The sequence below is a fragment of the Nilaparvata lugens genome, chromosome 1 (genome assembly GCF_014356525.2).
Source record: "Nilaparvata lugens isolate BPH chromosome 1, ASM1435652v1, whole genome shotgun sequence".
NCBI classification, from domain to species: domain Eukaryota; kingdom Metazoa; phylum Arthropoda; class Insecta; order Hemiptera; family Delphacidae; genus Nilaparvata; species Nilaparvata lugens.
This window is the reverse complement of record NC_052504.1, coordinates 14,145,753-14,173,727: the sequence shown is the minus strand read 5'-3', so window position 1 is coordinate 14,173,727 and position 27,975 is coordinate 14,145,753. Positions and strand designations below refer to the sequence as shown.

The 27,975-nt window shown below is 34.2% G+C and overlaps 5 protein-coding genes across 6 annotated transcripts; 2 read left to right on the top strand and 3 right to left on the bottom strand.

The window, feature by feature from the left end:
- Positions 1-256: 256 nt before the first annotated feature.
- Positions 257-10,350, bottom strand: LOC111060012 (26S proteasome non-ATPase regulatory subunit 2). The gene is made up of 10 exons (XM_022347642.2): positions 10,117-10,350; positions 9,029-9,085; positions 7,718-8,010; positions 6,596-6,814; positions 5,852-6,010; positions 5,489-5,642; positions 4,664-4,883; positions 3,357-3,463; positions 2,324-2,450; positions 257-1,609 (listed from the first exon to the last, which is right to left on the bottom strand). The coding sequence occupies exons 1-10, from the start codon at positions 10,153-10,155 to the stop codon at positions 315-317; spliced, it is 2,670 nt and encodes an 889-aa protein (XP_022203334.2). The 5' UTR covers positions 10,156-10,350; the 3' UTR covers positions 257-314.
- Positions 10,351-10,617: 267 nt separating this feature from the next.
- On the top strand, positions 10,618-14,760 carry LOC111049221 (60S ribosome subunit biogenesis protein NIP7 homolog). The gene is made up of 4 exons (XM_039431091.1): positions 10,618-10,808; positions 11,021-11,246; positions 12,192-12,332; positions 14,634-14,760. The coding sequence occupies exons 1-4, from the start codon at positions 10,753-10,755 to the stop codon at positions 14,751-14,753; spliced, it is 543 nt and encodes a 180-aa protein (XP_039287025.1). The 5' UTR covers positions 10,618-10,752; the 3' UTR covers positions 14,754-14,760.
- Positions 14,761-16,169: 1,409 nt separating this feature from the next.
- Positions 16,170-25,764, top strand: LOC120349515 (60S ribosome subunit biogenesis protein NIP7 homolog). The gene is made up of 4 exons (XM_039419884.1): positions 16,170-16,195; positions 16,446-16,650; positions 18,909-19,030; positions 25,486-25,764. Exons 1-3 carry the CDS (start codon positions 16,170-16,172, stop codon positions 19,026-19,028), a joined length of 351 nt encoding a protein of 116 aa, XP_039275818.1. The 3' UTR covers positions 19,029-19,030; positions 25,486-25,764.
- LOC120351963 (ciliogenesis-associated TTC17-interacting protein-like) lies at positions 18,898-20,060 on the bottom strand. The gene is made up of 2 exons (XM_039431102.1): positions 19,868-20,060; positions 18,898-19,288 (listed from the first exon to the last, which is right to left on the bottom strand). The coding sequence occupies exons 1-2, from the start codon at positions 20,054-20,056 to the stop codon at positions 19,130-19,132; spliced, it is 348 nt and encodes a 115-aa protein (XP_039287036.1). The 5' UTR covers positions 20,057-20,060; the 3' UTR covers positions 18,898-19,129.
- LOC111060015 lies at positions 20,687-27,619 on the bottom strand. 2 transcript variants are annotated; one of them, XM_039431071.1, is made up of 6 exons: positions 27,423-27,619; positions 25,466-25,730; positions 23,277-23,421; positions 22,357-22,476; positions 21,637-21,757; positions 20,687-21,114 (listed from the first exon to the last, which is right to left on the bottom strand). In XM_039431071.1, exons 1-6 carry the CDS (start codon positions 27,487-27,489, stop codon positions 20,942-20,944), a joined length of 891 nt encoding a protein of 296 aa, XP_039287005.1. In that variant the 5' UTR covers positions 27,490-27,619; the 3' UTR covers positions 20,687-20,941. The 2 variants fall into 2 exon arrangements, with proteins under 2 accessions (XP_039287005.1, XP_039287012.1); XM_039431078.1 differs by lacking the exon at positions 21,637-21,757 and having other exon boundaries at positions 27,423-27,577.
- Positions 27,620-27,975: the final 356 nt, after the last annotated feature.

The window sequence follows — 27,975 nt, the reverse complement described above, 5'->3', positions numbered from 1 at the left end:
TTTGGAATATATTCAACACAAAGAGACTCCAAACCCAAAATTTCTTCATACTGTCAAAGTTGAGGGTGGATAAGAAAACAAATCCGAGTTGAGAAAGAATTTGTTGTTCAGGAAATGGGTCAAGTATTGATGTCATCATTTTCGATTAATGAGTTATGAATTTTAATAGTTGCCTGCAACAAAACTGATTGGAACATTCACAATTCATAGAACAAAATTGTAACGGTTAATTGAAATAGATAATGAAACGGAGCACTTGCGAAGAAAAGTATTAATTTAATAACTTCGAATAATAGAAAACTAGAGTTAGTAAGTTAAGCAGTTTCAACGGGCTTCTTTCTGAGTATGACAAAGCCCTCCATGACGGGCGTGAGAGGGGTGTAATCGTCGGTGGCGAGCTCGGCACGTTCGCCAACAGCGAGCAGCACAGGCGTGGTGTGCGTGTGGACGCCGGCAATGGTCTTGGGTGTACCCGCCTTGCCGATGACGTCAACCGCCTGTCCGACACGCACCGACACGGGCATGGGGGTCAGCTCCTCGTCCAAGGTCACCAGCCAGCGCGGGTACATGGCCGTCGCCAGCGTGTACAGCAGGTAGTGCGACTTGCCCAGGATAATGTTCTTGGTGTCGAGAAAGCTGACCAGTGTGATGAGCAGACCAGCCACCGCCACCGGATTCATGATCTGTCGGTCGGTGTTGAACGGAGACAGCGATAGTGTGCCTTTGCCCAGATGCGTCAGACCCTGAGCGATGCGCACCATGAACAGATGCCCTGTGTTCTTGGCGTGGTACTGAGCCAACTGCCTCAACATGGTCGCCAACCTGGCGTTGTTAGTGCCGGCACCAACTAAGCCCATCGAGAAAATAGCGTTGTGTGCAACCTCCTCATCCAGGTCGTGGGAGTACTTGTTTAGAACGTCGATGACACTCAGTTGTGGATTTGAAATGGAGGACAGAGCAATTGCTAGGGGCACTGCTCTACGTACAGCTGGCTCTCCATACCTGCCCAGTTGTCCGAAGATACGGGTGGTCATTTCAGAGCCGATCTCCTCTCCCATAGCAATCACAGCCACTGACAGCGCAGCCACCGCTTGCATCGAAGTCAAGTCTTTACTCTTCGAGTCCTTACTCTTCTTATCATCATCTTTCTTGTCGTCCTTCTTGTCTCCATCCTTCTTATCGTCCTTTGAGGGGGTGTAATGTTCGCTGCAGATCTGGAGCTGCTCCTGGATGACGAGGACGTCGCCGGTTCCAGCGTAGGCGCACATCTTGAGCATCTGCTGAGCCATGGACCTGAAGGGCTCGGGCAGCACCTTGAGTGCCTCCTTGGTGGCTTCCGTCTCGTCCTTCCAGCCGAGGTAGCAGAGGCCGAGGGCCAGCGGCAGAAAACGCGAGTAGGTGCCCTCCTGGAGCTCGGACACGGGCAGATCGAGGAGTGTTTGCAGGACGCACTCGACCACTTCGGCGTCGCCCGTGCCCACCATGATTAGGCTGCAGGCCAGCGCGCCCATCGCCACCACCTCCGAACTCGACTTCTTGTCCGACAGCACTGGAAGCAGGTAGGTCACTACATCCTGTCGTCGCGTGCCTGCATACGCCAAACCCAAACCTGCAACAAACACCAATATAAAATTATATTTTTATCATACACCGTTTAATTACTAGTATCCTTTCTATTTTATTTCATGAAACGATCTCAAAATAAATAAACCCTAGAAATTTATGAACAATATAATACTATCTTAATATCTTAACTTACTTTCTAGTAGTATGGACATAGATAACAAATAGCAGATAACGTGAAGAAATATAGAAATAAACTAAAATCACTTTGAATTATTGAGGTCTATTCAAGCTTTTGAACAATATCATGTTAATAGGTTTTCTTTAGTTCAAATTTCAGATTGGTCTAGTGGTAAGGATCTTTATAAACTTCGCTCTGCTAGCATCGCCTGGTTCGTGGGTTTGAATCCCGCCCGATGGCATGGACGTTTGATCATCTCATCAATTTACCAACGTACTTTCCATTACCTTACTTAAAAATAGCCTTACATGTTTCTAAAATATGATCTTTACTGCTCATAATTGTATGATTTGTGATTGTATTAAAGAGTAATAATCCAATTCAAGGAGAAATATGAAATATTCATCTGAAAACAACTGATAAGAAATTTACTTTGATTTTCTGCAACCCAAACACTCAATAAGTTCTCATTACATTTGAAATTTGAGTGAATCATTTATAATGAGGTTGAAAAACATTTAATACGGATTTAATAAGTTTATTGGGAAAATATTCAATGTGGTTTAAACAATATCATACCTAAAACTGCGCCAATACGGATAGTAGAGCTCTCGTGCAGGATATAATCGGAGAGCAAAGCCAAGGCAGGGTCACACTCATTCCTCACGCCACAGTTGACAATTCCCAGAGCGAGTAGGGCACCAGACTGAAATATAACACCAAAATTATCACTTGAAGAACTCAAAAACACTAAAACCTACAACTTTATACAGTAAAATAACATTACAACTCATAAAATTGGATAAAATATGTTATTTTCCAAGTGAGAGTGGTGTGACTGAGAGGAGAGTTCTAAACTAGCGATTTTGAATACATGTAACTTGTCTCAAATACATTTCATTCGGTTCGAATCGATCCAAATCAGTTCGGATCGGATGAAAACTATTCTATAAGGGTCGGACGACTGGGCTGGTAGCACCCAGGTTGGTGGCGATCAGAAAAATATGAAGAAAACCACCTTAACACAGTCAGAAAATTGACTCTGGTTTTTCAATTTATAAGGCAAAAGGGTGTGATTGACAATATGAAATGGTTTATTGAAGTCGAATTGAACAAGCAATGTGATGAATTGATGCATTTCTAATTTTCTTTCTTCTTTTTTTACAGCTACATGTAAATATTTCGAATTGTAAAACAAACTTGACAAATTTATTTATTTTATTTATTAATTTCAATTATCATTAGGCCTGTCCATTTATACTGCATTTTTACTATATATGTTGAATTTTGATTTCCTAAGAAAATGACAATGCATATCTAGCAAAAGGAAAATTGTAGGTAGTGCTCAAACCGAATAGACTATTATTATTTTTCCTATTGTCTTTAATTATTAATCAATTATTATTTTTCCTATTGTCTTTATGATTAATCAACATTAGATCTCCCACAGCACTTAATTCTGGAAATTTCGTATTTTATTATATATTTTCTAGTTTGCACAAGAAATTCATTCCAATAAGACTAAAAATTCGTATTTTTATGTGATTTTCTATCCGTTTGACAGTTTTTTAAGATGTAATAAATTTTTGGAATAGGCACAATAGTAGCTTACTTTGATATAGTCTTCTGAAGTGTAGAGGTATTTGTCAATGGGCGTCAAACCGCCATCAACGTCCCACAGGTGGATGAGGCCGAGAGATGCAGCCGCGCTCAACATAGCTGAAATAGCATAATATTGAAGATATAGTTGGAACCAAAACACCTGATACATGTAAAATGAAAAGAAATCTTAATAGGCTAGCCAGCTTTGCTCGTCTGTGTATTCAATTTCAACGTTTTCCAGGTAATATACACGAGAAAAAATTTCAAAGATCTGGAGAAAGCGCTGATTTTGGGCGCAAAGTTTTGAGAATACTGTATTTGAAACATCGAATCACACTTTAAAGCTCTTCCAAATTTCAACTTGTCAAAGCGATTCACAAAATGGTGAAAAACGGTGGAACTGAAACTACCATTGAAACCTGAAACTAAATTCTTGGTTGGAGATATATATCTATCTAAGGCTAGGCACACACCAGTTAGTCAAGACAAGATAAGACATGATCAGACACGTTCAGTCACAATACTTCAAATAGTTTCTTATGAAGACATGTCTAATTGCAATGACTAATCAGTGTGAGTTGCGTCATAAGCTACAATGTCAAGTATTGTGACTAAACGTGTCTGATCATGTCTTGTCTTGACTAACTGGTGTGCGCCTAGCCTTAGATAGATATATGATTATCTCTATCGTTGTTAGATGGATAGACATCTTTTTGAATCTGATGATGGGTAAATTAGTGCCATTACGCTTCCAATCCTCTTATGAATATTGCGATCGATTCAAATTTTATTTATTGCCTAAGACACATTATAATAAAATATTGTACAGGCACTGTCAATATGCATAAAATTCACACAACTTAACACTAAACATAAAAAAGTATCACATCATTCTATACTGACCAACCTAATGCTAAAATACTGTTCTAAACTACTACGGAATCCCAAAAAAAGCGATTCAACTGTATCAAATGAATTAAAATTGACAATGATTGAGAGAAGCTGCTGAAACTAATGGAGTAGGTCGTAAGTATCTACTCTGACGTCATAGCTTAAGCTGAACCTTGCTGACTGTAGTAAATAAGTTTTCGAAAAGGGGAATAGAGTACAAGAAAACTGCAAATCATATTAGAATAAAAATTATACAGAGGTATTGAAGTAGAAGATGAACTAGGTAGTTTGTCAGAAGCCCCCCATCTATTTGTTTAAAAAAAAATGTGAATTTCATGGATAAATAAATGATTTCATTCGTTTGAAAAGCGAACTTTGCTTACAAGTAAAGCAATATAATTAATTGAAAAAAGAGAGAATAGTTACCGTGTTGTTTGTTCTTGTACATCCATTTGTTGCCCTCTTCCACGCACACCAGCTTGTCTCTGGAGAATCCAGCGTTAACAAAAGCGTTGACAAAGGTTGATGCGAGGTTGTGCCGTGCTGAATCCATGGGGGCATCCAGGTTGTAAGTCGGTCTCAGCACCAGGCCTTCTAGCCACGTTTTATACACTTCTTCTGGCGTTTTTGGTTCCATTATGTCCAACTAAAACAAAATTCATATTGAACATTATTGTCATATTGAACATCATTTCTCGAGAGTTATTTGACAAAATATTGATTTTTTTATGAATTGAGAAACATAATTAGGGCAGAAAAGACCTACTAATTGATGCTCTTATGCGATGTCCAATTGCTTTGGCAGTTACACCAATCGATTTGTGACGAAAAGGGCTACAAGCATTCTTGAAATTTTCAAAGAAAATTTCTAGTATTTTATTGTACAGATTGAAATAACCGCCATTTTGAAATGTATTATCAAACTGAGCTAGTTATTATCTATTTGTTAGGTCTTCACCATAGTTAGGTCATCGCAAATGTGAACCCAATCGTTCAAACTGTTCTTAAAATATAAATTACTTTATAAAAAATACAAAATGGCGAATAACTGGAGAACGAAGCGTTCCTCGAAAAAGTGTTATTCTTGATTTTTCTTCATTTTGAGCCATAGACCCATTCAACAAAGTTTGGCACTTAACAACATATAGGACACCTGTATATACAATCCAATACTTATTCAAGTTATTATCGGAATTTCATTTCCAACTATCAATAAAAATATACTTTTTTCCAATAAATGATTCTACAAACCTCTCTGGCTAGACTCTGGAAATGATCGTTAATATGGGCATTGGTCATGATGTTGTTTAGCTCGGATACCAAGTCTGAAGGCATGTCAAGTTCACTTAGATCCAGAAGTAGTTGCTGCCTTCCAACCATGTAAGCCAATTGCTTGCATACAGCCCTGCAACAAAATATCAGTCAATCATTTTCATTTTGCATATTATTGAAAATTTGTTCGACAACTTGCAGTCTCTAGTATTCGATATACGGAAAAATTGATGACAACTGTAATAATTTAGACAATTTGATAAATGACAAATGATACATTTTTTCAAAATTGACAATATTTTAGAAATTTGGAGAAAAAAGTGATTTGAAATAGAAACTCACACGTCAGTACAGCTGCTGAATATACGCGACATTGTTTTTGTATTGTTGAGCTGCATAGCTAGACAAAGAGCTCTGGGGTATTCATTGAACTTCAAATAGTGCTCCAGAACACGATTCAAGATGGCTGCTCGTTCAGGCTCTTCAACATAAACGGAACACCTGAAACAAATTTATTAACAATAAAAATCTAAATTCCATCAGAAACTTACATTTTAGTTGAACATTAGAGTAAGATAAAATTTGAAAGTATGATCACACAATTTTTTTTTTTAAATTTTGATTTGATGAGGAATAAAATTTATTCCTCAATATTAAATATTTGATGAATATCAAATCTCGTCTCATGATGATTATTATAAAATACAGGATCAAAGATCTAAACACAATAAATTTGACATGAAAGTAGTCACTCCCGATGAGCGTCTGTTTTGGAGTTTTTTACTACCATGTTTCACAGAGTTTCAATCTTTTTCAAATGAAGTAATCAAAACCAACAATAGGCTATAAAATAGATCCAAGAAATAGGTCTAAAAATAGATCTTAACATGATAGATCATGATAGCATGATAAAATAGATCTATGAAATAGATCTTAATATGATATAGTTATATTTTGGGAAGAAATGAGAACAAACGAAAATAGGATAGAATCTAATAAAAAGAATATTGTAAACAAGTTTGATTTGGTGTGGAATTATTCTAATTGAGAAACCGTTTATCTGTTGAAGAATTGAAAATTACTTACCCAACTAAATAGAGGCAGACACGGGGATAGTTAGTGCTATCCATATGTTTGTCGAGTAGTTCTAGCCTATCAATCTCCATGAGCAGATCACATGCTTGGATCTCAGCGTTGTGTCTCATATCAAAGCCAATGATGCTTTCAATGAGGGGCAGCAGTTTTGCTTTGTCCTGATCGGTTTCTAGAGCAGCCCATTCTTCAGCTATTTCGCCCTCCAATTGTCTAAAACAACAAACAAACAATTTATTATAAAAAAGGTTCAAATTATAGGCAATATTCAACAGTTCAAATTGCAGAGTGTTAGCTCAATTTACTGTTCTTATAAGCAAACAATGCAAAATCCTTCTGACAGCCAAATAATCAATTCACATTTTATTGTAATTATTAGATAGAGGCCACGACACATTCACCAGCGATCAATGAATGTGATCAACATGGTATCACATGAAAACTGTGGAGATTTTTTATTAGCCTATACCTATGGTAAAACTCTACTCACTCAACTCAGATTTATTTTTAATTAATTATTGTAAAAAACTTAGCCACAATAAAATAGTTTAATAAAAAAATATATAAACAAGTTTTCTACTGTAAAAATGGGAAATTTCATAGTTTAAACCGTTTTATAGTTTATTGCCATTTTTCTTTGCCGTTCAATTTTCAATGTAATTGTTAAGTTAAATTCAATTATTCAATGATTTACATTTTTGATAATTATTAATTCTACTTAACATAGTTTAAATCATGATAATAGTATACAGGATTAGACTTTATTCCAGGCTAAAGATTAACATCATTAAATTCCATAAAGATTACATAAGTATCAAATTAAAGTATTCCTTTATCACAGGATTGGTTGACACAACAACACAAATTTTCAAACTGTGACAAGAAGAATTAAATTAAATACATTTCAACTTGAACAAAGTTTATAATTTGTTGTCATGAGGCAATAACAATAAAATTTCAAATACATGAGGTTTCGCGCATGAACTTAAAAATATAATAGAAATCTATTGTCAAATAAACCGATTGCAACACCATTGTAAAGTTTTTTTTTTTGGTTTAACGAGTATTATCTGAGTTGGCCCATCACACTGATAAATAATTTCACTTGCCACTTACCGAACATATTCATGACCCCAATCTCCAACATCCCTCTGAGTAGATACCAAGCAGAATTTCAAGCATTCTCTGGCTCCAGGCTGATCTTGGCCCATGGCAAGGACCGAAATGATACTGGCGCACAAATTCTTCGCTTTTTGTTCAGTTATTTTATCAAGTGCTTCCTTCAGTGCACCGTAATGCACTCTGAGGAACTTGAGAGGCATGGGAACACTGGTCATAGATGTGGTTGATGTTCTTATAAGATCTCTCATGCTTTCCAGAGCAGGCAGATACAGCATTTGATCAGGACCCTGCAATTAAAAGAACAGTTATAGAATTCAACAAAATCAATACGGTAAGTATCCTAATAATTTTTTCTGGTTAAGAAAGTTGGACTTTTAAAATCATATCATATAATAAAAAATCAGCTCGACTTTTAATTAACTCATGCTTGAAGATTATTATGAAATATGATTTAGGAGTTAAAAACTTATACCGTATACCTCTTAAACCTGTTTTATCAAGATGGCAGTGATCAATTCAACTCACATATACTTGAAGCCTTGATCTTTAACTTACTGGCATTTTAGCCAGATAGTATTTGAGACAGATCATTTAAAAATACCTAGACATCATAATAAGCCCTGGCTCTCAAGAAGCTGGTCACCTCTCTTTAGAACTCACTGAGATTCATCTGCTTCACCCCTGCAGGAAGCCTGTTGAAGTAGCGTAGTGCTCAAGATTTCAAGATTTCTTTATTGCAGAAAACATTTATACAAATGCATAGCATCGACTCTGATGTATCATTCCTATAGCATACCAGCGATCTCTGGAGGCGACCCTGGGGATGTCAAACAGCCCTCGATGCCTAGTGTTGTGGTGATCAATACATCAGTAAGAGTTAACAAGTTTTTTTTATTCTACTTGATATACATAAGGCAGAGGCGAAGGAAATGGATGATTACTGTTAAAATGCCCAGTATAAAGTGTTATCAAGTTAAGCATGAAGACTAAAAATTAGTAGATAATGTAACTTTTAACAATTGTGACCACAAAATCAATTAAAAAAATATCAAAAACCAGAAAGTTTTCAGTTTTTGTGAATTTGTGTATTAGTTGTTTTATTCTTCGACGAAGTTTGTCTGGCGACTGCTGGTCATGGACTGAATATACTGAATTACTGATCAAAATCAGAATCACAAAGCTAAATTAAATCTGAAAACACATTCACCATAATAAAAGTTAACGGATGCAGAGCGTAAAAAGTAACCTCTAGTAATTGAGATACTTGCTAGGCACATTAAAATCAAGTAATATAGACCTACTCACCGTTATTTTCTCCACCAACATATTGAGTTCTTCTTGGAGCCTTTTGTCATCCTCAGACTGAAAAAAATAATTTTCAATAAAAATTCGAACAATAAGTATCTAGAACAAGGAGCCTCTTTCACTTGAACTTTTGACAATAATGAATTGAAATATTTATATGAAAGATAAATTTCCCAACAAGTGCTTCTTGATTTGACAAAGTCTTTGAGGCCTATTCAACATAGTTCTCTTACAGGAGAAGAAAAATATCTGTTTATGGGACATAATACATATGATAATATAATATTTATACACAAATATATGTTTATATCTTGTGTTGTTATGAAATTATGCATTTGAAAACAAGTTTTAACAACAAAAACCTCTACACCAACTTTGGAATTGCAAAAAAACTCAAGTTTTACGTTTTAAGTTATTCAATGTTCAAATAAATAGATTACTAAAAATGAATGTATCTGAATACCTATATATTTTAGGATTTAAATGCATTGGTTTCTACTGTCAACGGTTAGGATGGAGTGAGGTATTAGTTGTGACCTACTATGGTCAAATAAAAATTCCACCCGTTGATCCTTACACTCATCAAAAACGTTATCATGGCATTATCAGCGTTGATAGTCAGTTGAAATACTGCCTACAAATAATATCACTAACATTCCAACCAATAGTTAATTAAAATACAAGTCTGCCCTTTGCAACTTTTATAAACTTCACGTCTTGTTCACGTTCTATTTTGAATAGTAATAAGTCTACTTTTCAAATCTTATAATGAGAAGTGCTAATGTTTTAATCCCTATCGGTTTTAGACTCAAAGAGACTAGCATTTTTCCTGTTTAATATAAAGTTTGATGCTGAATTTGGTCCTAATAAATTAATACACAAATATCTATAGTCATTAGTTGTGTTTGAAAAACATAACCTCTTCCTGTACGGTATGACAAAGCATCTTGCAGAAGTGTTTTATAAGTTTTAAAGTTGGAATATTAAATGTAATCTATATGAATCTCCAATTTATGAAAATATTAATAACAAAACTTCAACTAAATTTCAACATAATTTAAGGGAAAATGTAAAAATGTCATTCTTACCAGCTCCTCGGGTTGTTTTTCGACAGGTTTCACCGGCATTTTGGCTGGTTGAAATCAAATTAAGGTGTTTGACTAAATTTAATAAAACTATATTCTCAGATCATGAATTTGTAAGCTTAAATGAAATTACCCACTTCTGAAAAAATGTAAAATTTAACAGAAAACTATTGTAAATTGCAGTGAGCTGACGATGACTCTTCGATTATGTTGGCGTGTGAGTGTGTGTTTTGTTTATTGGCTTCGTTCCCAATGGACAGGTAGAGAGATCAAAAAGTGTTGTTTATTGAGTGAAAGTAAATTTTATTCATTCACTTATTATGATTGACAATGATATATAATTATGATACATAAAAATTTAATTTCAATAAAATAATCGTTGAATTTTCATTAGTTATAGTATATTTTATCAAATCAATTTCAAAAAATCTCTCATGAAGATACGTTGCTACTCTAGTATCCTACTTGTATCTTCTATGTGATTCTCAACCATGCTTTCAAAATAATTCTGCTACATAACCTCAATTCAAGGTTCAGTTCAGTTTTAGGTTTTAGGGTACTGTAAGTTTAGAGAAACATACCATAATTATTACATTCCTTATTTCATATTTTTAGCTAAGCAAAAAACAGGCAACTAAAATGAGACGACTTTCAGATGAGAGAACAAAACTTTTATTTGAAAAGTTATCAAAATTGTAAGTACGTTAAAAGACAATTTTATTAAGATAGTCTAAGTTAATTGATTCTCTTGTTTGCAAATAGTGAGAACTGATCGAAACATCACAATAATTCTATTCTCAAACAATAATAATTAGACGATGACTGTAAATGTTTTTAAAATCAATTAGGCTATATTTATTTTATATAAGTAGTATTGTTATTATAACTTTTATTCCTTCTGTTTCAGCATTGGCCCAAATGTAAAACTACTAATTGACAGACCCGATGGTCAGTATGTATTTAGAGAACACAAAGAGAGGGTATTTTACGTTTCGGAAAGACTTCTGAAGTTTGCTGAATCAGTTGGCCCCGATCACTTTGTCAGTCTTGGCACATGCTTTGGAAAGTTTACTAAAAGTGGAAAGTTCTTGTTGCACGTTACTGCCTTGAACTATCTAGCACCTTATGCACAGGTAATTATCAAATCTCACCTGAAAACTCATTACTCCATATTCCTAAATTAATTTACGTACCGTATATCACTTTGTGTTAGTACCTTTCACAATACCTTAACTACACCTTTTACAATATAATTATTTTTGTAAAGTAACATTATTTTTTTATGAATGTAGAAGTTGGAAACACTGAATATATCACAGAACAAAAGTGATTTTCTCACTGGAATTGTCAACCTTGGTTTTGCCGTGACAAACGTTTTTACTCAGGGAAAAGGTCGCACTCTTGACTCTTCTCCCTTGATGTACAATAAAAACTATTTGCTATAAAGACTAGATCAGCCCGACTCATCTACAGTTTGAATGAATCAACATTCAAGCCGATCAATTTTTTATATAGAAGCCAATACCACTTGTCGGCAATGTTATTTTGTCATAACCAACAAGATGATTATCGCGCCCTACATGTTCAGGAATAGCTTTTTCCAGGTCATGCAACTTTCTGTTGCATCAAACACTATAGCTCGGTTAAGACATTTGAAGATGGTCAAATCGCCAACGGTTTACAACGAGTGCACTAATTTATTATTTCTTGGCAATACTTACCATCAATTATTCCAGTATACGCGTGTAAAGCGCATCCAGTGAAATCAGGAATATGCAAAGTAGAAAAATTATATTGTAGTAATTATATTATAATTATTATTACTCTTAGAGTAGAGAATTTATACGTATGTGTAAATTGGACATATGTATGTAATCATTCATATAATAGAGTGGAGAGGATCCGTTTTGGAGGATGTATTTCGTCTTATTTTCAATAAACTCGATCATGATTCATCAAATCCAATCTTAATAAAAATAGTTCATTGAATGTAATGTGAATCTGAAATTTAATGGTTATTAGGCATTTTAGTCAACAAAAGTATTCTACTGCATGTTGAAAAAATATTTACATTTCAGTTCAAAATTTGGGTGAAGCCATCTGCCGAGCAACAGTTCTTGTACGGACACAATGTGAATAAAGCAGGACTCGGAAGAATCACAGAAAGCACACCAAAATACCAGAATGTAGTCGTATTTTCAATGAGCGATCTTCCTTTGGTAAGCATATCTATCTAACTTTGTATTACTATATTTTCCTCCTGGGCTGTTTGCTTACATATCAGTGATTGAAATAGAAAATTGGAAGCTTAATGTTTCCATGAAAAGAAATTAATGGACTGAATTTTGTGAAATATTTCCATTCAGAATATCAGTAGTATCGATATTGAACAATTCTTAGAGTTATGTTAGTTAATTTCTCAGTTAGTTGAACATTTTTTATCAACAAATCAATAATATAACATTTCAAATGAATTAACTAGTTGTCTTTGAGTTTATTTTTTAATACAAGACATATTTAAACCAAAATTTAGTTTACTTGTTATTTCATAAAAAAAAACTATAAAAATATACCTCACTACAATGTCAGAGTGATATTTATGTAAACTCATACATAAATACGTACTGTTAGATAAGTCGTCATATAAGTATTGTATTCAAGTTATTTTAATTGAATATAGTGAAAGTAATCTGTAAAGGGTGTAGTATTAAACCTGGACTTCATTATCCATTTATTCATATAATATTTTTAGATTAAATTTTGTTAAAATAGTGATTTGTATTATCACTATAGTGATGTCCACGTTATATACAGTGGACATGTTATAAAGTATACATATAAAGTATGTATATAAAGTATGTGAATATAAATATATAGTATATAATATACAGTATATAAATACACTGTATATAAAGTGGATATCACTATAGTGATAATACAAATCACTATTTTAACAAAATTTAATCTGAGAAAATTATATGAATAAATGGATATTGAAGTCCAGGTTTAATACTGATTGTTTAAGTTAATTTCCTATATTAACATACTAAATTCAAAATCTTATGTGATTATTCTGGGATTAAAATGTATGTGTTTAAAACTGCTGAAGAATCATAGCCTCTTTTGGACTAATATGAAATCAAAATTCGGGAATGGAATAGTAAGGGCTATAAGCCTGTTTTCTCGTTTCCAATCATTTTACGATTAAGTTGTTTTGTCATTGTTGTTAAATAAACAAATAATAGCTGAGGAGAAAGATAGCAGAACAACGTTGCCGATCATCTGTCCTGTCAATGCCTTCTATAGCTGGTAGCTGATACAGGTTTATTGATGTAATATTAACTGTTCATTCTCGTTTTAAATGATCAATTATATTTTATTAAGCAAAAAAATTATATGTTCAATAATTTCATAATGATTATTATGAAATATTTTGATTAATCATTAATTCTACATTGTTGAAAGACGATCTGGCAACAGAGCAAAGCGAGAAAGAGATAAAGCTATCTGCTTTGTTGAATGATAGACAAGGATAGCAACACCATTGCTAATCAAACACTGCCATTATAACGTGGACCTCACTATAGTACATATTTAATTGTTTGGGGCTCAAAACAAGGATATGATGAGCTCTCAATAATTATTTCTCATGATAGATTCTGCAACGAATACTTGAGTAATGACAACAATCAGTCCGAGTACATCTTATATTTGGGAGTGTCTCACATCACCTTTCTCTTAGTTTGACTAGGTCCTATTCAAGTACTACTAGTTGCTTATAATTACATTACATTTTTAAATGTATCATGATTACTTGTGCGTATGTTATGTAATAAGATGATCAAATTTCTACGCTCAATCATCGACTTTAAGTAATGGAGCCGATTACTGTTTATTATTTTTGTTTTGGCCGGATGAGAGTGTGTTGAATGGCACAGTATGAGAGATAACCAGCGTTACATAGCTTCACGAAAATGAACTACTAAGCTTCAACTCACACTACCTTGACACAAATCGTACGACTCCAGTCGAAGATACTCCAGTCTCTCGACCTTACGACTTTCTTGCTCACATTAATAAAACCTCACATTAATAAAAAAATGAAATCCAAGTCATCACTTCTGTGCATGTAACAAAAAGTATTTTGAATCTATTGTCTTATCCAATTCTTATTATTATCTCATCTAAAATAATAAATATCACTTTCATTGAAAATGCACGGTACCATGCAGCTCAATTCGAGGCTCGACCAACATGTCGAGTCAACGCTCGACTCAGTCTCACAGTCATGAGGTCGTGGAGACTAGAATCGACTGGTCTGATTATCACCATTTGAAAACACATGCTTCGTCGCGTTAGTGTGAGTTGAGCCAAGACTATCGGCTTGAGTTGACATTTAAATTTGGAACATAAACGCCCTGCACCATGGGATATCTTCTTATGCTATCTTTTCTCCATGGTATAACGACTTCATGTGTTAATTTTGTATTAGTTTTAATATTAATTTTGTTTTTCTTCAGGGATTTGGTGTAGCAGCTCGCAGCACAGCAGAGTGCAAGCATGCTGATCCATTAGCAACCGTGTGCTTTCATCAAGCAGACATCGGAGAATATATTCGCAATGAAGAAGGCCTGTTATAGTGTAATGACGCCATCGATCCCACAGATGTGGGTAATGGATGAAGAAGGAGGTATATAAGGTAATAAGGTATAACACGTCAAAAATGTAAAAAAAAAACAACTGCCCAGAGGCAGAAATCAAATACGAAAATAGGCACTCACCACACTGCTCTCCAACATACAGAACTCACGGAGTGAGTACAGAGGGTGATCCGTCAGCAGGCTCCTCAGAGCCCCTCGAAACCGCACCGCAGGCAGATCCTGGCCAACAGAGGCAGCCTATTATAGAGGCTGATAGACATATGAGCCAGACCAGTCCGAGTTCTGCTCAGCCTCTGGTAGGGTAATCCAGCCTGAGTCTACCCCTAGTCTCATATGGGTGGAAGCTCTGTCGGGTCACGAGCAACCCCACGTTCGCATGTGTTCTGCAAAGGGTATGGAGAACATAGAGGGAGAAGACGGTGAGGATCCTCTCTTTGATAAAGAGTGGGCGACAGTGGGCTAATCTACCAGCCCCACAAATAATCCTCAGGGCCCTCTTCTGGAGACGAAGGACTCGGGCGACATCTGTGGCTCCACCCCAGAGGGGGAGGCCATATAAAATCACGCTCTGAAAAAAGCCAAAATAGCAAATTTTAAGATAATGAGGTGGCACACTGTGTTTGAGACCCCTCAGCAGGAAAACCACTCTGCTCAACCTGGCGCAAACTGTCTCAATGTGCTCGCCCCATGAGAGCTTCCTGTCAAGGGTAAACCCTAACAGTTTGACAGGCGCAAAATTGTATTCATTCCCATTTCTGAGACTGAACACAATAGACTGAGTTTTGTCTTCATTGAGGAGGAAGCGATTGGCAGAGAACCAGTCCGATGCAAATGCTCCAGTCTCCACCATAGCTGCCCTCAGTCCTCCCATCTCACGACCAGCATTGAAGAAGGTGGTGTCGTCCGCATAACAGACAACACACCTGCCATCCACCTGAGCTATATCGTTAACTGAAATAAGAAACAACAGAGGCCCCAGGACAGAGCCCTGAGGCACTCCACAGTCAACACAATCCCTGATCTCAGAGAGAACTCCATTAGCCAGCACCGCCTGTCTGCGACCCCCCAGGTAGGCCTGAATCAGTTTGAGAGGAGACGGTCCCACACCATAATGCCTAAGCTTGTCCACGAGAATAGCATGATCCATTGTATCAAAGGCCTTGCTGAGATCACACAAGGTGAGCCCAGCAAGTCCACGTGCCTCAAAGCAATCAAATATCTTGGAAAGCAGGAAATCTACTGCATCAGTGGTGGATCTATTTTCCTGAAACCAAACTGGGTGGTCGCAAACAGGCCGCACTGGTCACAATAAGCAAGGAGTTGCTCAGCAATAAGAATTTCAAAAATCTTCGATATAATAGGCAGGATGGAGATAGGCCTATAGTTAGTAGGATCATGCCTATCACCCTTCTTAAAGACAGGCACTGTCTTAGAAATTTTAAGTTGAGAAGGAAATACAGACTGCTGGAAACACAGATTAATACAAACAGTCAGGGGAGAGACAATAAGAGCTAGTACATCCTTAATAGTAGCACTGGTCATACCATAAATGTCTTTACTAACCGAGTTGCTCAAACAGCTCACAACTCGAGTGACATCATCACAAGTAATACGGCGCCAGGTCAACAGCCGAAGAGTAATGCGGATATAATGCGAATGTGAAATTTAAAGGTTATTTGGCATTTTAATCGACAAAATTATTCTACTGCATGTTAAAAAAATATTTACATTTCAGTTCAAAATTTGGGTGAAGCCATCTGCCGAGCAACAGTTCTTGTACGGACACAATGTGAATAAAGCAGGACTCGGAAGAATTACAGAAAGCACACCAAAATACCAGAATGTAGTCGTATTCTCAATGAGCGATCTTCCTTTGGTAAGCATATCTATCAAACCCTATATTACTGTATTTTCCTCCTGGGCTGTTTGCTTACATATCAGTGATTGAAATAGAAAATTGGAAGCTCAATGTTTCCATGAAAAGAAATTAATGGACTGAATTTTGTAAAATATTTCCATTCAGAATATCAGTAGTATCGATATTGAAAAATTCTTAGAGTTATGTTAGTTAATTTCTCAGTTAGTTGAACATTTTTTATCAACAAATCAATAATATAACTTTCAAATGAATTAACTAGTTGTCTTTGAGTTTATTTTTTAATACAAGACATATTTAAACCAAAATTTAGTTTACTTGTTATTTCATAAAAAAACTATAAAAAATCCTCACTACAATGTCAGAGTGATATTTATGTAAACTCATACATAAATACGTACTGTTAGATATAAGTATTGTAGTTAAAGTTATTTTAATTGAATATAGTGAAAGTAATCTGTAAAGGGTGTAGTATTAAACCTGGACTTCAATATCCATTTATTCATATAATATTCTCAGATTAAATTTTGTTAAAATAGTGATTTGTATTATCACTATAGTGATGCCACTTATATACAGTGGACATGTTATAAAGTATACATATAAAGTATGTGAATATAAATATATAGTATATAATTTACAGTATATAAAGTGTACATCACTATAGTGATAATACAAATCACTATTTTAACAAAATTTAATCTGAGAAAATTATATGAATAAATGGATATTGAAGTCCAGGTTTAATACTGATTGTTTTAGTTAATTTCCTATATTAACATACTGAATTCAAAATCTTATGTGATTATTCTGGGATCAAAATGTATGTGTTTAAAACTGCTGAAGAATCATAGCCTCTTTTGGACTAATATGCAATCAAAATTCGGGAATGGAATAGTAAGGGTTATAAGCCTGTTTTTTCGTTTCCAATCATTTTATGATTAAGTTGTTTTGTCATTGTTGTTAAATAAATAAATAATAGCTGAGGAGAAAGATAGCAGAACAACGTTGCCGATCATCTGTCCTGTCAATGCCTTCTATAGATGGTAGCTGATACAGGTTTATTGATGTAATATTAACTGTTCATTCTCGTTTTAAATGATCAATTATATTTTATTAAGCAAAAAAATTATATGTTCAATAATTTCATAATGATTATTATGAAATATTTTGATTAATCATTAATTCTACATTGTTGAAAGACGATCTGGCAACAGAGAAAAGCGAGAAAGAGATAAAGCTATCTGCTTTGTTGAATGATAGACAAGGATAGCAACACCATTGCTAATCAAACACTGCCATTATAACGTGGACCTCACTATAGTACATATTTAATTGTTTGGGGCTCAAAACAAGGATATGATGAGCTCTCAATAATTATTTCTCATGATAGATTCTGCAACGAATACTTGAGTAATGACAACAATCAGTCCGAGTACATCTTATATTTGGGAGTGTCTCACATCACCTTTCTCTTTGTTTGACTAGGTCCTATTCAAGTACTACTAGTTGCTTATAATTACATTACATTTTTAAATGTATCATGATTACTTGTGCGTATGTTATGTAATAGATGATCAAATTTCTACGCTCAATCATCGACTTTAAGTAATGGAGCCGATTACTGTTTATTATTTTTGTTTTGGCCGGATGAGAGTGTGTTGAATGGCACAGTATGAGAGATAACCAGCGTCACATAGCTTCACGAAAATGAACTACTAAGCTTCAACTCACACTACCTTGACACAAATCGTACGACTCCAGTCGAAGATACTCCAGTCTCTCGACCTTACGACTTTCTTGCTCACATTAATAAAACCTCACATTAATAAAAAAATGAAATCCAAGTCATCACTTCTGTGCATGTAACAAAAAGTATTTTGAATCTATTGTCTTATCCAATTCTTATTATTATCTCATCTAAAATAATAAAATATCACTTTCATTGAAAATGCACGGTACCATGCAGCTCAATTCGAGGCTCGACCAACATGTCGAGTCAACGCTCGACTCAGTCTCACAGTCATGAGGTCGTGGAGACTAGAATCGACTGGTCTGATTATCACCATTTGAAAACACATGCTTCGTCGCGTTAGTGTGAGTTGAGCCAAGACTATCGGCTTGAGTTGACATTTAAATTTGGAACATAAACGCCCTGCACCATGGGATATCTTCTTATGCTATCTTTTCTCCATGGTATAACGGACTTCATGTGTTAATTTTGTATTAGTTTTAATATTAATTTTGTTTTTCTTCAGGGATTTGGTGTAGCAGCTCGCAGCACAGCAGAGTGCAAGCATGCTGATCCATTAGCAACCGTGTGCTTTCATCAAGCAGACATCGGAGAATATATTCGCAATGAAGAAGGCCTGTTATAGTTGTACGTAATAAATGATTTTTATATTTAACATATCTTCTATTACTTCAAGCACTGAGAGCTGTAAATCCTTTTCCTTAGTAACTGAGAACTTCTACAGTTCTAACCATTGCTCTGTTCGAAAGATGCAAAAAATGCCATTGTATATTCAACAATATTTTCTGGCTTATCCAGTGTTACTTGCAGGATGAAATCTGTCAAGATCTGTTTGAATTCTGGGTAATCCAGTACATAACTTCTGTAGAGTATTTTTAGGTTCTCCTGTGAAAGAACACAATGATTATTTATGAGTGATTGAATAATTAAAGTTCAAGTTCAAGTAGTTTGATCAATTTTTAAAAAAATCATTAGGCTTATTGAGTTTCAAGCACTAATTAGGTAAAACTACTCTATCTCATTTCAATACGTCATGCTTAAGATTTTCTTAGATGATAATTTGTTCCAAATGGAGTAAGTTAATACCGTAATAGATACAGAAAATACCTCCGACTATCTGTAACAATTCTTTGATAAATGTCAATTCTTTGTCGAATGTCAAGAAACTGAGTCAAGTGGGCTAAGCAACGTTAGCTGAAATTTGTTGCTGTGTGATTTGGACATCTGAAGCGTAACTTTATATAACGTGATGCATCAGACAACCGTGTGAAATGAGCTGAAGCAGAAAATGTCTGAATCAAACTTGTGGAATTTTGGAATGTGAGTAATTGATCTAAGATTCCTTGATAGCCTACTTTAAACCCTCACCATGCTTGAGAAGTGCAACCTCTTGCTTAATTAAGGTGCTCAACAAGGCAAATAAATAATCGAATAGTAGAAATTAATTAGGATGTAATGTCGCACCATTCTATCAATATGAATTGCCTTCATCTGAATATCATCTTCCCAACAAAGTTGCAGTGGCTTGGAAAGTGATCCAGGAATTATGTCCGTGTCAACTTCAAGTCTCCATGATCTTCCTGTATTCGGCCATTCTTGCTTCAAAAATTGACCTGAGGATGAATCCAGTTTGAAATCATTAAGCTTAAGCATCAATCAACCTAAAATATTGCTGGCTATTGACATATGGATGTCATAATTCTGACCTCCTGTCTGAATTCTCCTCGAATATCTCAGAAAAACTGAGGAAATTCCAGTACATTGATGCTAGATAAAAGGAAAGCTGTAATATTGTCAACAAATTTGTCATTATATGGCCACGCCACACGTGACCAACAACTCCTACATATGCAGATGGAAATAAATTAGAAATTGCATTTGTTAAAATGCTAATTAATGAATAATTTTATTAAATAGGAAGGTTGTCATACGATAAATGAATTCAATACGGAATTTTAAGAAAAAATGAATTGCGAAAACCGCACATCGATATCTCAAACCGTTTAGAAGATATTTACATTATTAATCAATACCATGCAAATCAGAAATGAAATACATAAGTGGTATTGATTAATAATATCTTCTAAACGGTTTAAGATATCGATGTGCGGCTTTCACCATTCATTTTTTCTTAAAATTTTGTATCGAAATTATGTATCGCATGACCACCTTCCTATTAAAAAAATAAAGTTTCATTCAAAATGGCGGACCAGATTTTGAAAGTCATAGTAAAGTAGTATTTTCAAATTGAGTAGAATCCCCAATCACACCCACCGTCAAATTATCTTTTTGTATGAGATATTAACCCGTTCTCGAACTATTCACCCACCCTGTATAACGTGATGCATCAGACAACCATGTGAAATGAGCTGAAGCAGAAAATATCTGAATCAAACTTGTGTAATTTTGGAATGTGAGGAATTGATTCAAGATTCCTTGATAGCCTACTTTAATTCCTCACCATGCTTGCTTGAGAAGTGCAACCTCTTGCTTAATTAAGGTGCTCAACTAGGCAAATAAATAATGGAATAGTAAGAATTAATTAGAATATAAATGTCCCACCATTCTATCAATATGAATTGCCTTCATCTGAATATCATCTTCCCAACAAAGTTGCAGTGGCTTGGAAAGTGATCCAGGAATTATGTCCGTGTCAACTTCAAGTCTCCATGATCTTCCTGTATTCGGCCATTCTTGCTTCAAAAATTGACCTGAGGATAAAACCAGTTTGAAAAGCATTCAGCTTAAGCATCAATCATCCTAAAATATTGCTGACTATTGACATTTATGGATGTCAGAATTCTGGCATAAACAATTTTATTCACTCGTAAATCCTACTTAATTCATACACTCGCCTTTTGCAGCCTCCAAAATGTATAAATTCATTTGTGGCTCTGTTAATGAATAAAGAGCTGATGGCAATATTAAACAGGAAAGCAGTGTTTTCAGTTTCAAACAGGTCCAACACGTGATATCAATACTTCCCACTGGAAAAACTGAGGAAATTTCAAGTGTACATTGATGCCAGAAGAATAAAACGAATTTGTCCTTATATGGCCAGGCCACACGTGACCAACTATCCTACATATGAATATGACGATAAGTCATATTGTCTTGAAATTACTACCAATAACCCGTTTATCAACTTCCAATTCCAATTTTCAACTTTTCAATGTAGAATTTGCTACCTTTCTTATTGAATGTAATTTATCTGTATGATATTTTTCAAGTACCTTTAAAACTTAGCCAAGAATAAATTTTCTGCATCACCCCATTATGTCCTTTGATAGTTCTCACTGCTGTCATTGTATTAGTGTGTACTTTTTGGAATGTCAGACCACTTCGAAAAACAAACTGAAGATGGAAAAAATCAATATGGTAGAAAATTTGATAATTGACTCACAATAAATTCAACTGAATAATTTGAATTAGGATGGAATTATCGTTCTATTCGATGAAAAGATGTGTGAAACAATTTGATCGAGAATTGAGATTTTAGTTTTTGAGTGTATGTTCTCCATACTTCCAAAATCAAGTAATTTTAGTTCAATGTCGGGAAAAGAAACCAATCTTTATAACTCATTTTGCAATATTTTAGACTTCTTTCATGACCTGGCAATGTAAAATGTATAAAAATGCCGTATCAAATATCATATACTATCATAATATATAACATCATCAACATTTTTCTAAGTATTTCTTTAAAAATAGTGATTCTTATGATATTTTATATCTATTCTAATACAGGCTCAGGCTTATGCCTTTGCAGGTTTTTTTTCGTAATTTCTGTAAAATGTTCTGTTTCTTTTTGGTTTTGTTCAATAAATTACATCTTACGTTGTTTTACGAGACTAGAGGTTACCGAAGAGTTAATAACCTTCTAGTGAATAAGCTGTCTCTCCTGACTGAACCCTCCATTCTCAAATTTAAAGAATATAACATTTTTATCTTACCAGTTGGCTTCTGCAAATAGCACCATTTATAAGCATAGTATTCGTTTTGACTCTACCAATTTGTTTTTTCATCGCCATATATTTTATTAGAAGGATGTTTGCACCTTCTGATAAGTAATTCTGAAATGAGACCATGCTTTTTGTCAGTATCGACACAATTATACTGAATGGATGAATGGAAAAATTCTTTGGATGCATTACTTTTTATTTTCATTCATCCCAAAGTAAAAATACATAAGTATCTATGGATACAAAGAAGTGCTACATCCCAAAGTGATCCATAATAGTTTCCTGGGCTCAAGTGAAAGAACAATACTTTACGTTGGATTATTTAAATATTACTACGGTTATTTACATCGAATCCTCAAATTACTCAATTTCTTTAAATCAATTCTTTTCAAACTTACAAGTTAATTTGTCTGCAAGTAGCAGTTTTAAAGTATTATAAAACTTTCATTGTTCAAGACCTCTCATCTTAGAACAGAATCTTAGTATCATTTACTTAATTTTTGTATAGTATAAAAATATGGCTTTTCCATTTTTCCCCCAATAATTAGAAAATTTGAATATTCTTGAAGAGATTTGCAGAAACTATTTTAATGTTCATCTATACATTAATTAATCAATTTCTTTATTATCTCTGTATATTTTGTATTGCATTTTTGCCAACGACTTGGTTAATTGGTAGAGTGGACATTACTGTTCAAACTTCGCCACGTCAACAAATAAAAAAGTCATTCTATTCTAATCTAATCGTGGTAATCTTTGAATAACTACAGCAGTCACTGGATTTCAAATGATTTGTTATTGCATCGAAAATAATTTATTGATTTTATCTAAAACCAGAACAATGCTAAGTAGGTCATGATTCAAGATTCTGGTTAGAGCAACAACATTAAAGGTAAATATCTGAGCCATACTTTTAATGTTGAAGGTGGAATAGATATAGTCTTCTTCAGAGCATCATCATCATTAGTGTTTTCTGTTACTGACAAACTGAATTTGTCTTCTAATTTTATTAGATGGAGAATTTTTTCTCTTCGATTTTCGCCAACTATAGAGTACCTGGAATTGGAAAAACTCATGATATTCATGATGCAAACCCGATTCTAATAAAAAGGATTGAATATTGCCAATGAGATGAGAAAATTAATTCAATGATAAACTTGATTAAAGATTGTTTCTCAATCGTTAATCTATCTTCATTATATATATATATAATCTATTTACTCGTGAATGTCCGGCACTCATCTTAGCTCGAGGGAGAATATCTTGAACAATTATTATTTTTATAAGTCCAGTTGCGGTCTCACAAGTTAGTCCCTGTATCGATTTACTCCTTCCACATCAGCAAGACGCTATTATGCATAGAAATCATATTTGGTCAACCAACTGAGTTGTTGCCAGCTATTTGAGTCAAGCAGCTGAGTTGTTGCCAGCTATTTGCGCCAACCAGCCTAGCATGCCGTATTTTTACTTTCCTTGCCCTACTACCATAGGTAAGGAAAGTATTGCTTTCCAAAAAAAATTAAGGTACCCCAATTTCAAGTTTTCTATACGTTTCAAGGTCCCCTGAGTCCAAAAACATGATTTTTGGGTATTGGTCTGTGTGTGTGTGTATGTCTGTGAACACGATAACTCCATTCCTAATTAACCAATTGACTTGAAATTTTAAACTTAAGGTCCTTATACCATGAGGACCCGACAATAAGAAATTCAATAAAATTCAATTCAAGATGGCGGAAAAAATGGCGGATAATTACTAAAAAACCATGTTTTTCACGTTTTTCTCGAAAATGGCTCTAACGATTTTCTTCAAATTTATACCATGGATAGCTATTTATAAGCCATATCAACTGGTATAAGTCTCATTTCAGGGAAAATTTCAGGAGCTCCGTAATATTCTTGAGAAAAATGGCGGATAATGACTGAAAAACCATGTTTTTCACGGTTTTCTCGAAAATGGCTCCAACGATATTTTTCAAATTTATACCATGGATAGCTATTCATAAGCCCTATCAACTGGCATGAGTCTCATTTCTGGGAAAATTTCAGGAGCTCCGTAATATTCTTGAGAAAAATGGTGGATAATGACTAAAAAGCCATGTTTTTCACGGTTTTCTCAAAAACGGCTCTAACGATTTTCTTCAAATTTATACCATGGATAGCTATTTATAAGCCCTATCAACTGACATGAGTCTCATTTCTGGGAAAATTTCAGGAGCTCCGTAATATTCTTGAGAAAAATGGCGGATAATGACTAAAAAGCCATGTTTTTCACGGTTTTCTCAAAAACGGCTCTAACGATTTTCTTCAAATTTATACCATGGATAGCTATTTATAAGCCCTATCAACTGACATGAGTCTCATTTCTGAGAAAATTGCAGGGGCTCCGTAATATTTTTGAGAAAAATGACAGTTACTAAAAAAACATGTTTTCACGATTTTCTCAAAAACGGCTCTAACGATTTTTTTCAAATCCATACCCTTTATAGTTATTTATTAGCCCTATCAACTGGCATGAGTCTTTTTCCTGGGGTACTAATGGGGGATCCATCCAATCCTTGAGAAATGGACTTTGTAACCTCCTTCTCGTGCATGAGGTAGGTAGGTAGAGCAGTTTATAAAAAGAACACAGTCATAGTCAAGATATTTCATCTGTAGAACAGCTGTTTTGACGAATTTCAAAAAAAATCATCGAACTTCACAATTTACATAAAGGAAAAAGTACTCTGAAAACAATTATTGTATATACACATATTTATACAGTAGTCTGATCGTAGTTGCAAATATGTTGCCGTCAATCGTCATCATGTTATTCCCCTAAATTATTCTCGTTTGATAATGAGGCTTATAGTTCAATGAGCAAGGAAAGTTGTGTGAGTGTACCACACCAGATTTTTTTATAATTGCGAATACATCAGTCAGGGAGTCAGGCATGCGCAGTTCCTTCAACTTCCACCCGCACCCTCGCCGAAAATCTGAAGATCAACTCTTCAATCCACATCTGTACATATCGTAGACTACAATGAAGTAAAGTTTTGTAAATTAAAAAACACCATCATTTTACATTTTTTGTCAAGATAGTACAATAATTATGGTTACTCACTCACTTCTGAACTCTTCCAGTGTCTCATAGTTTGGAGTAACTCTGGTGGTGAGAGACATGCCATACTCATCATTGTGAGCTGATGAATTGTTGTCATTCGATGAATCAATGACAGAACTCGACGAATGAATGACAAACTGACATCTGCCTCCCTCTTGATGCACCGACACTGACAACTTCAGAACGCCAATTGTAATATTTTTCTCATCAACAATATTTAGTCGTTCTCTGCTACATATAGAAGCAAGAATTTCTGTATTTGGATCTACAAAAATTGAAAAAATGGAGAATTAGACAGTTTTTCCAATTCTTACCCTTTTTTTCAGTGAACATTTAAACAGAAAGTCCAATGTTATATTTGAATGAAAAATGAATTTTTGAGCTATCTAATTTGGCGAGTTAAACTATTATAATAAGCTAATTTTCAACGAAGATTTTCAATTTATTTGTTTCAGAACAATTCTTACCCATATTTTCAGTAAACATTTAAACTTTAGTCCAATCTATATCTAAATAAAAAATGTATTCTTGAGCTATCTAATTCCGTAAGTTAAACTATAAATAGGCTAATTTTTAATTTATTTTTAAAAATATTTTAAAAAATATAAAATTGAGATAATAGTAAATTATTGACATAGCCTTTACATAAAGAGATGCACGAATAGTTATTTTATTAAAAGGCCAATAAGAAAACAAAAACGAATACTTGTACTGGAGAGGTTCTCAATTACTGGAAAGGTGTAAAAATATTGGATGAAAGGATGAAATACGTTTTTCAGTTTTATATGATTATTGAAATGCAATGTAGATTTGTGACCGGATTGTACATAAGAGAATTTTTCTTCTATTGATAACTAAAAATAAAACTTTTTAGATACCGGTATTTGCTTTATAAGCCGATAGGAATAGGAATAGTTCTATAGTTACCGTATCATAGTCTTAAGCTGGGTTTACACCAAAGTTATTAACAAAAAAATGTTAATAACTTAATCCTTATAGATTCTATTAGATTGAACGGAACTTGACAAACACATATGTTCATCATGTGTATGATAAATTATATTCAATCTAATAGAATCTATAAGGATTAAGTTAACATTTTGTTAATAACTTTGGTGTAAACGCAGCTTTAACGTTTTATAATATAAGCCCATCTTATATGATTTGAAATTATTATCAAGTATTGAGTTACTTATAACTGACTTGCAATGGCAATGGAAGGGACTGTCGATTGATTGAGTACTTTATTTATGTAGATTACAATATACACTGGCTTATACACTTATATACATACAATAGCTTACAATACAGCAAAATTATAGATGAATTTACAAAATATGAATTAAGAAGATAATTTTTGAGCTGTATATGATATGAAAAAAAGCAATTTGTAATAACTACAGATAAAATAGATAATATTGTTACGCATCTATATAAATTGGTGGAGCTTTGGACATATCAATGTCCTTTCTTCGGAAAGAATATTCGAATTATCCTTCCCACTAAGGGAGGGAGGGTGCCGGGGCGGAGGAGAGTGGTGATGGTGGATGATGTCAGGGAGGAGGGAAAATACTTTATGCTGAAGAGAATAGCACAGGACAGAGAGGAATGGAGAAGGAGGAATTATGTATGGACCTGCCCTAGGGCAGAATACTGATGAGATACTTATAAATTTTATTACCGTAGTATATAGGCTATTACATAGGCTATTATCGGGTGCGATAGCAAATCAAAAATGTTGTAAAACAGCAAATACGCCTCATGACTCAGCCGCGGTCCGATAATAAACTATATTTGACAAACAAATATTTTTTATTTAGTTACTTAAATAGGCAAAAATAAGCACTTTAATTCATTTGTTATCAGTAAATTAAAAATTTACTATTTTATTATCGGTAGCCTACTTGATGTTAATACAGTAGTTTTAATTTATTTATAAAAGTTGTAACAAACTTACTTATTTCCAAAGACTTTAAAGGTATTTTCTGTCTATGCAAGTGAATAATTTCATTTTCTTCTGTCATAGTGTTATCTAATATATATTAAAAATAAAATGAAATTAAATTGACAGAGGTAAAAAGTTCAAATTTTCAATTAAAGTTTTTATCATCATCAGTAATTATTTTTCAAGGTAAGAATCACAACACTATGATTTGTTGTTGTTCATGATTTCATTAAAAAAATCTGGTGTGGTGCACTCACACAACTCTCCTTGCCGTTATGAAAATTGATCACCTGACGCTAGTGTTCCCGCGCATCACAAGTCTACTTATAAACAAAGATCTGAGTCAGCTGGTGACAGACAATAACGCTGGAGACATACGAGGTCTGCTATCTATTTATAGTGAATAATTTAATAGAGTCAACAGTTGCCAACAGTTTGCAATTGGGTAATCACATTTTCTCAAATTTCGAGCTTATTTTCAATTTTGGGTGAAAATGTTACTGAACATTAATTGTAGAGATTTTCATGCTCAATCTTTTCCATTTGAATTTTTTTGTTTAAATTG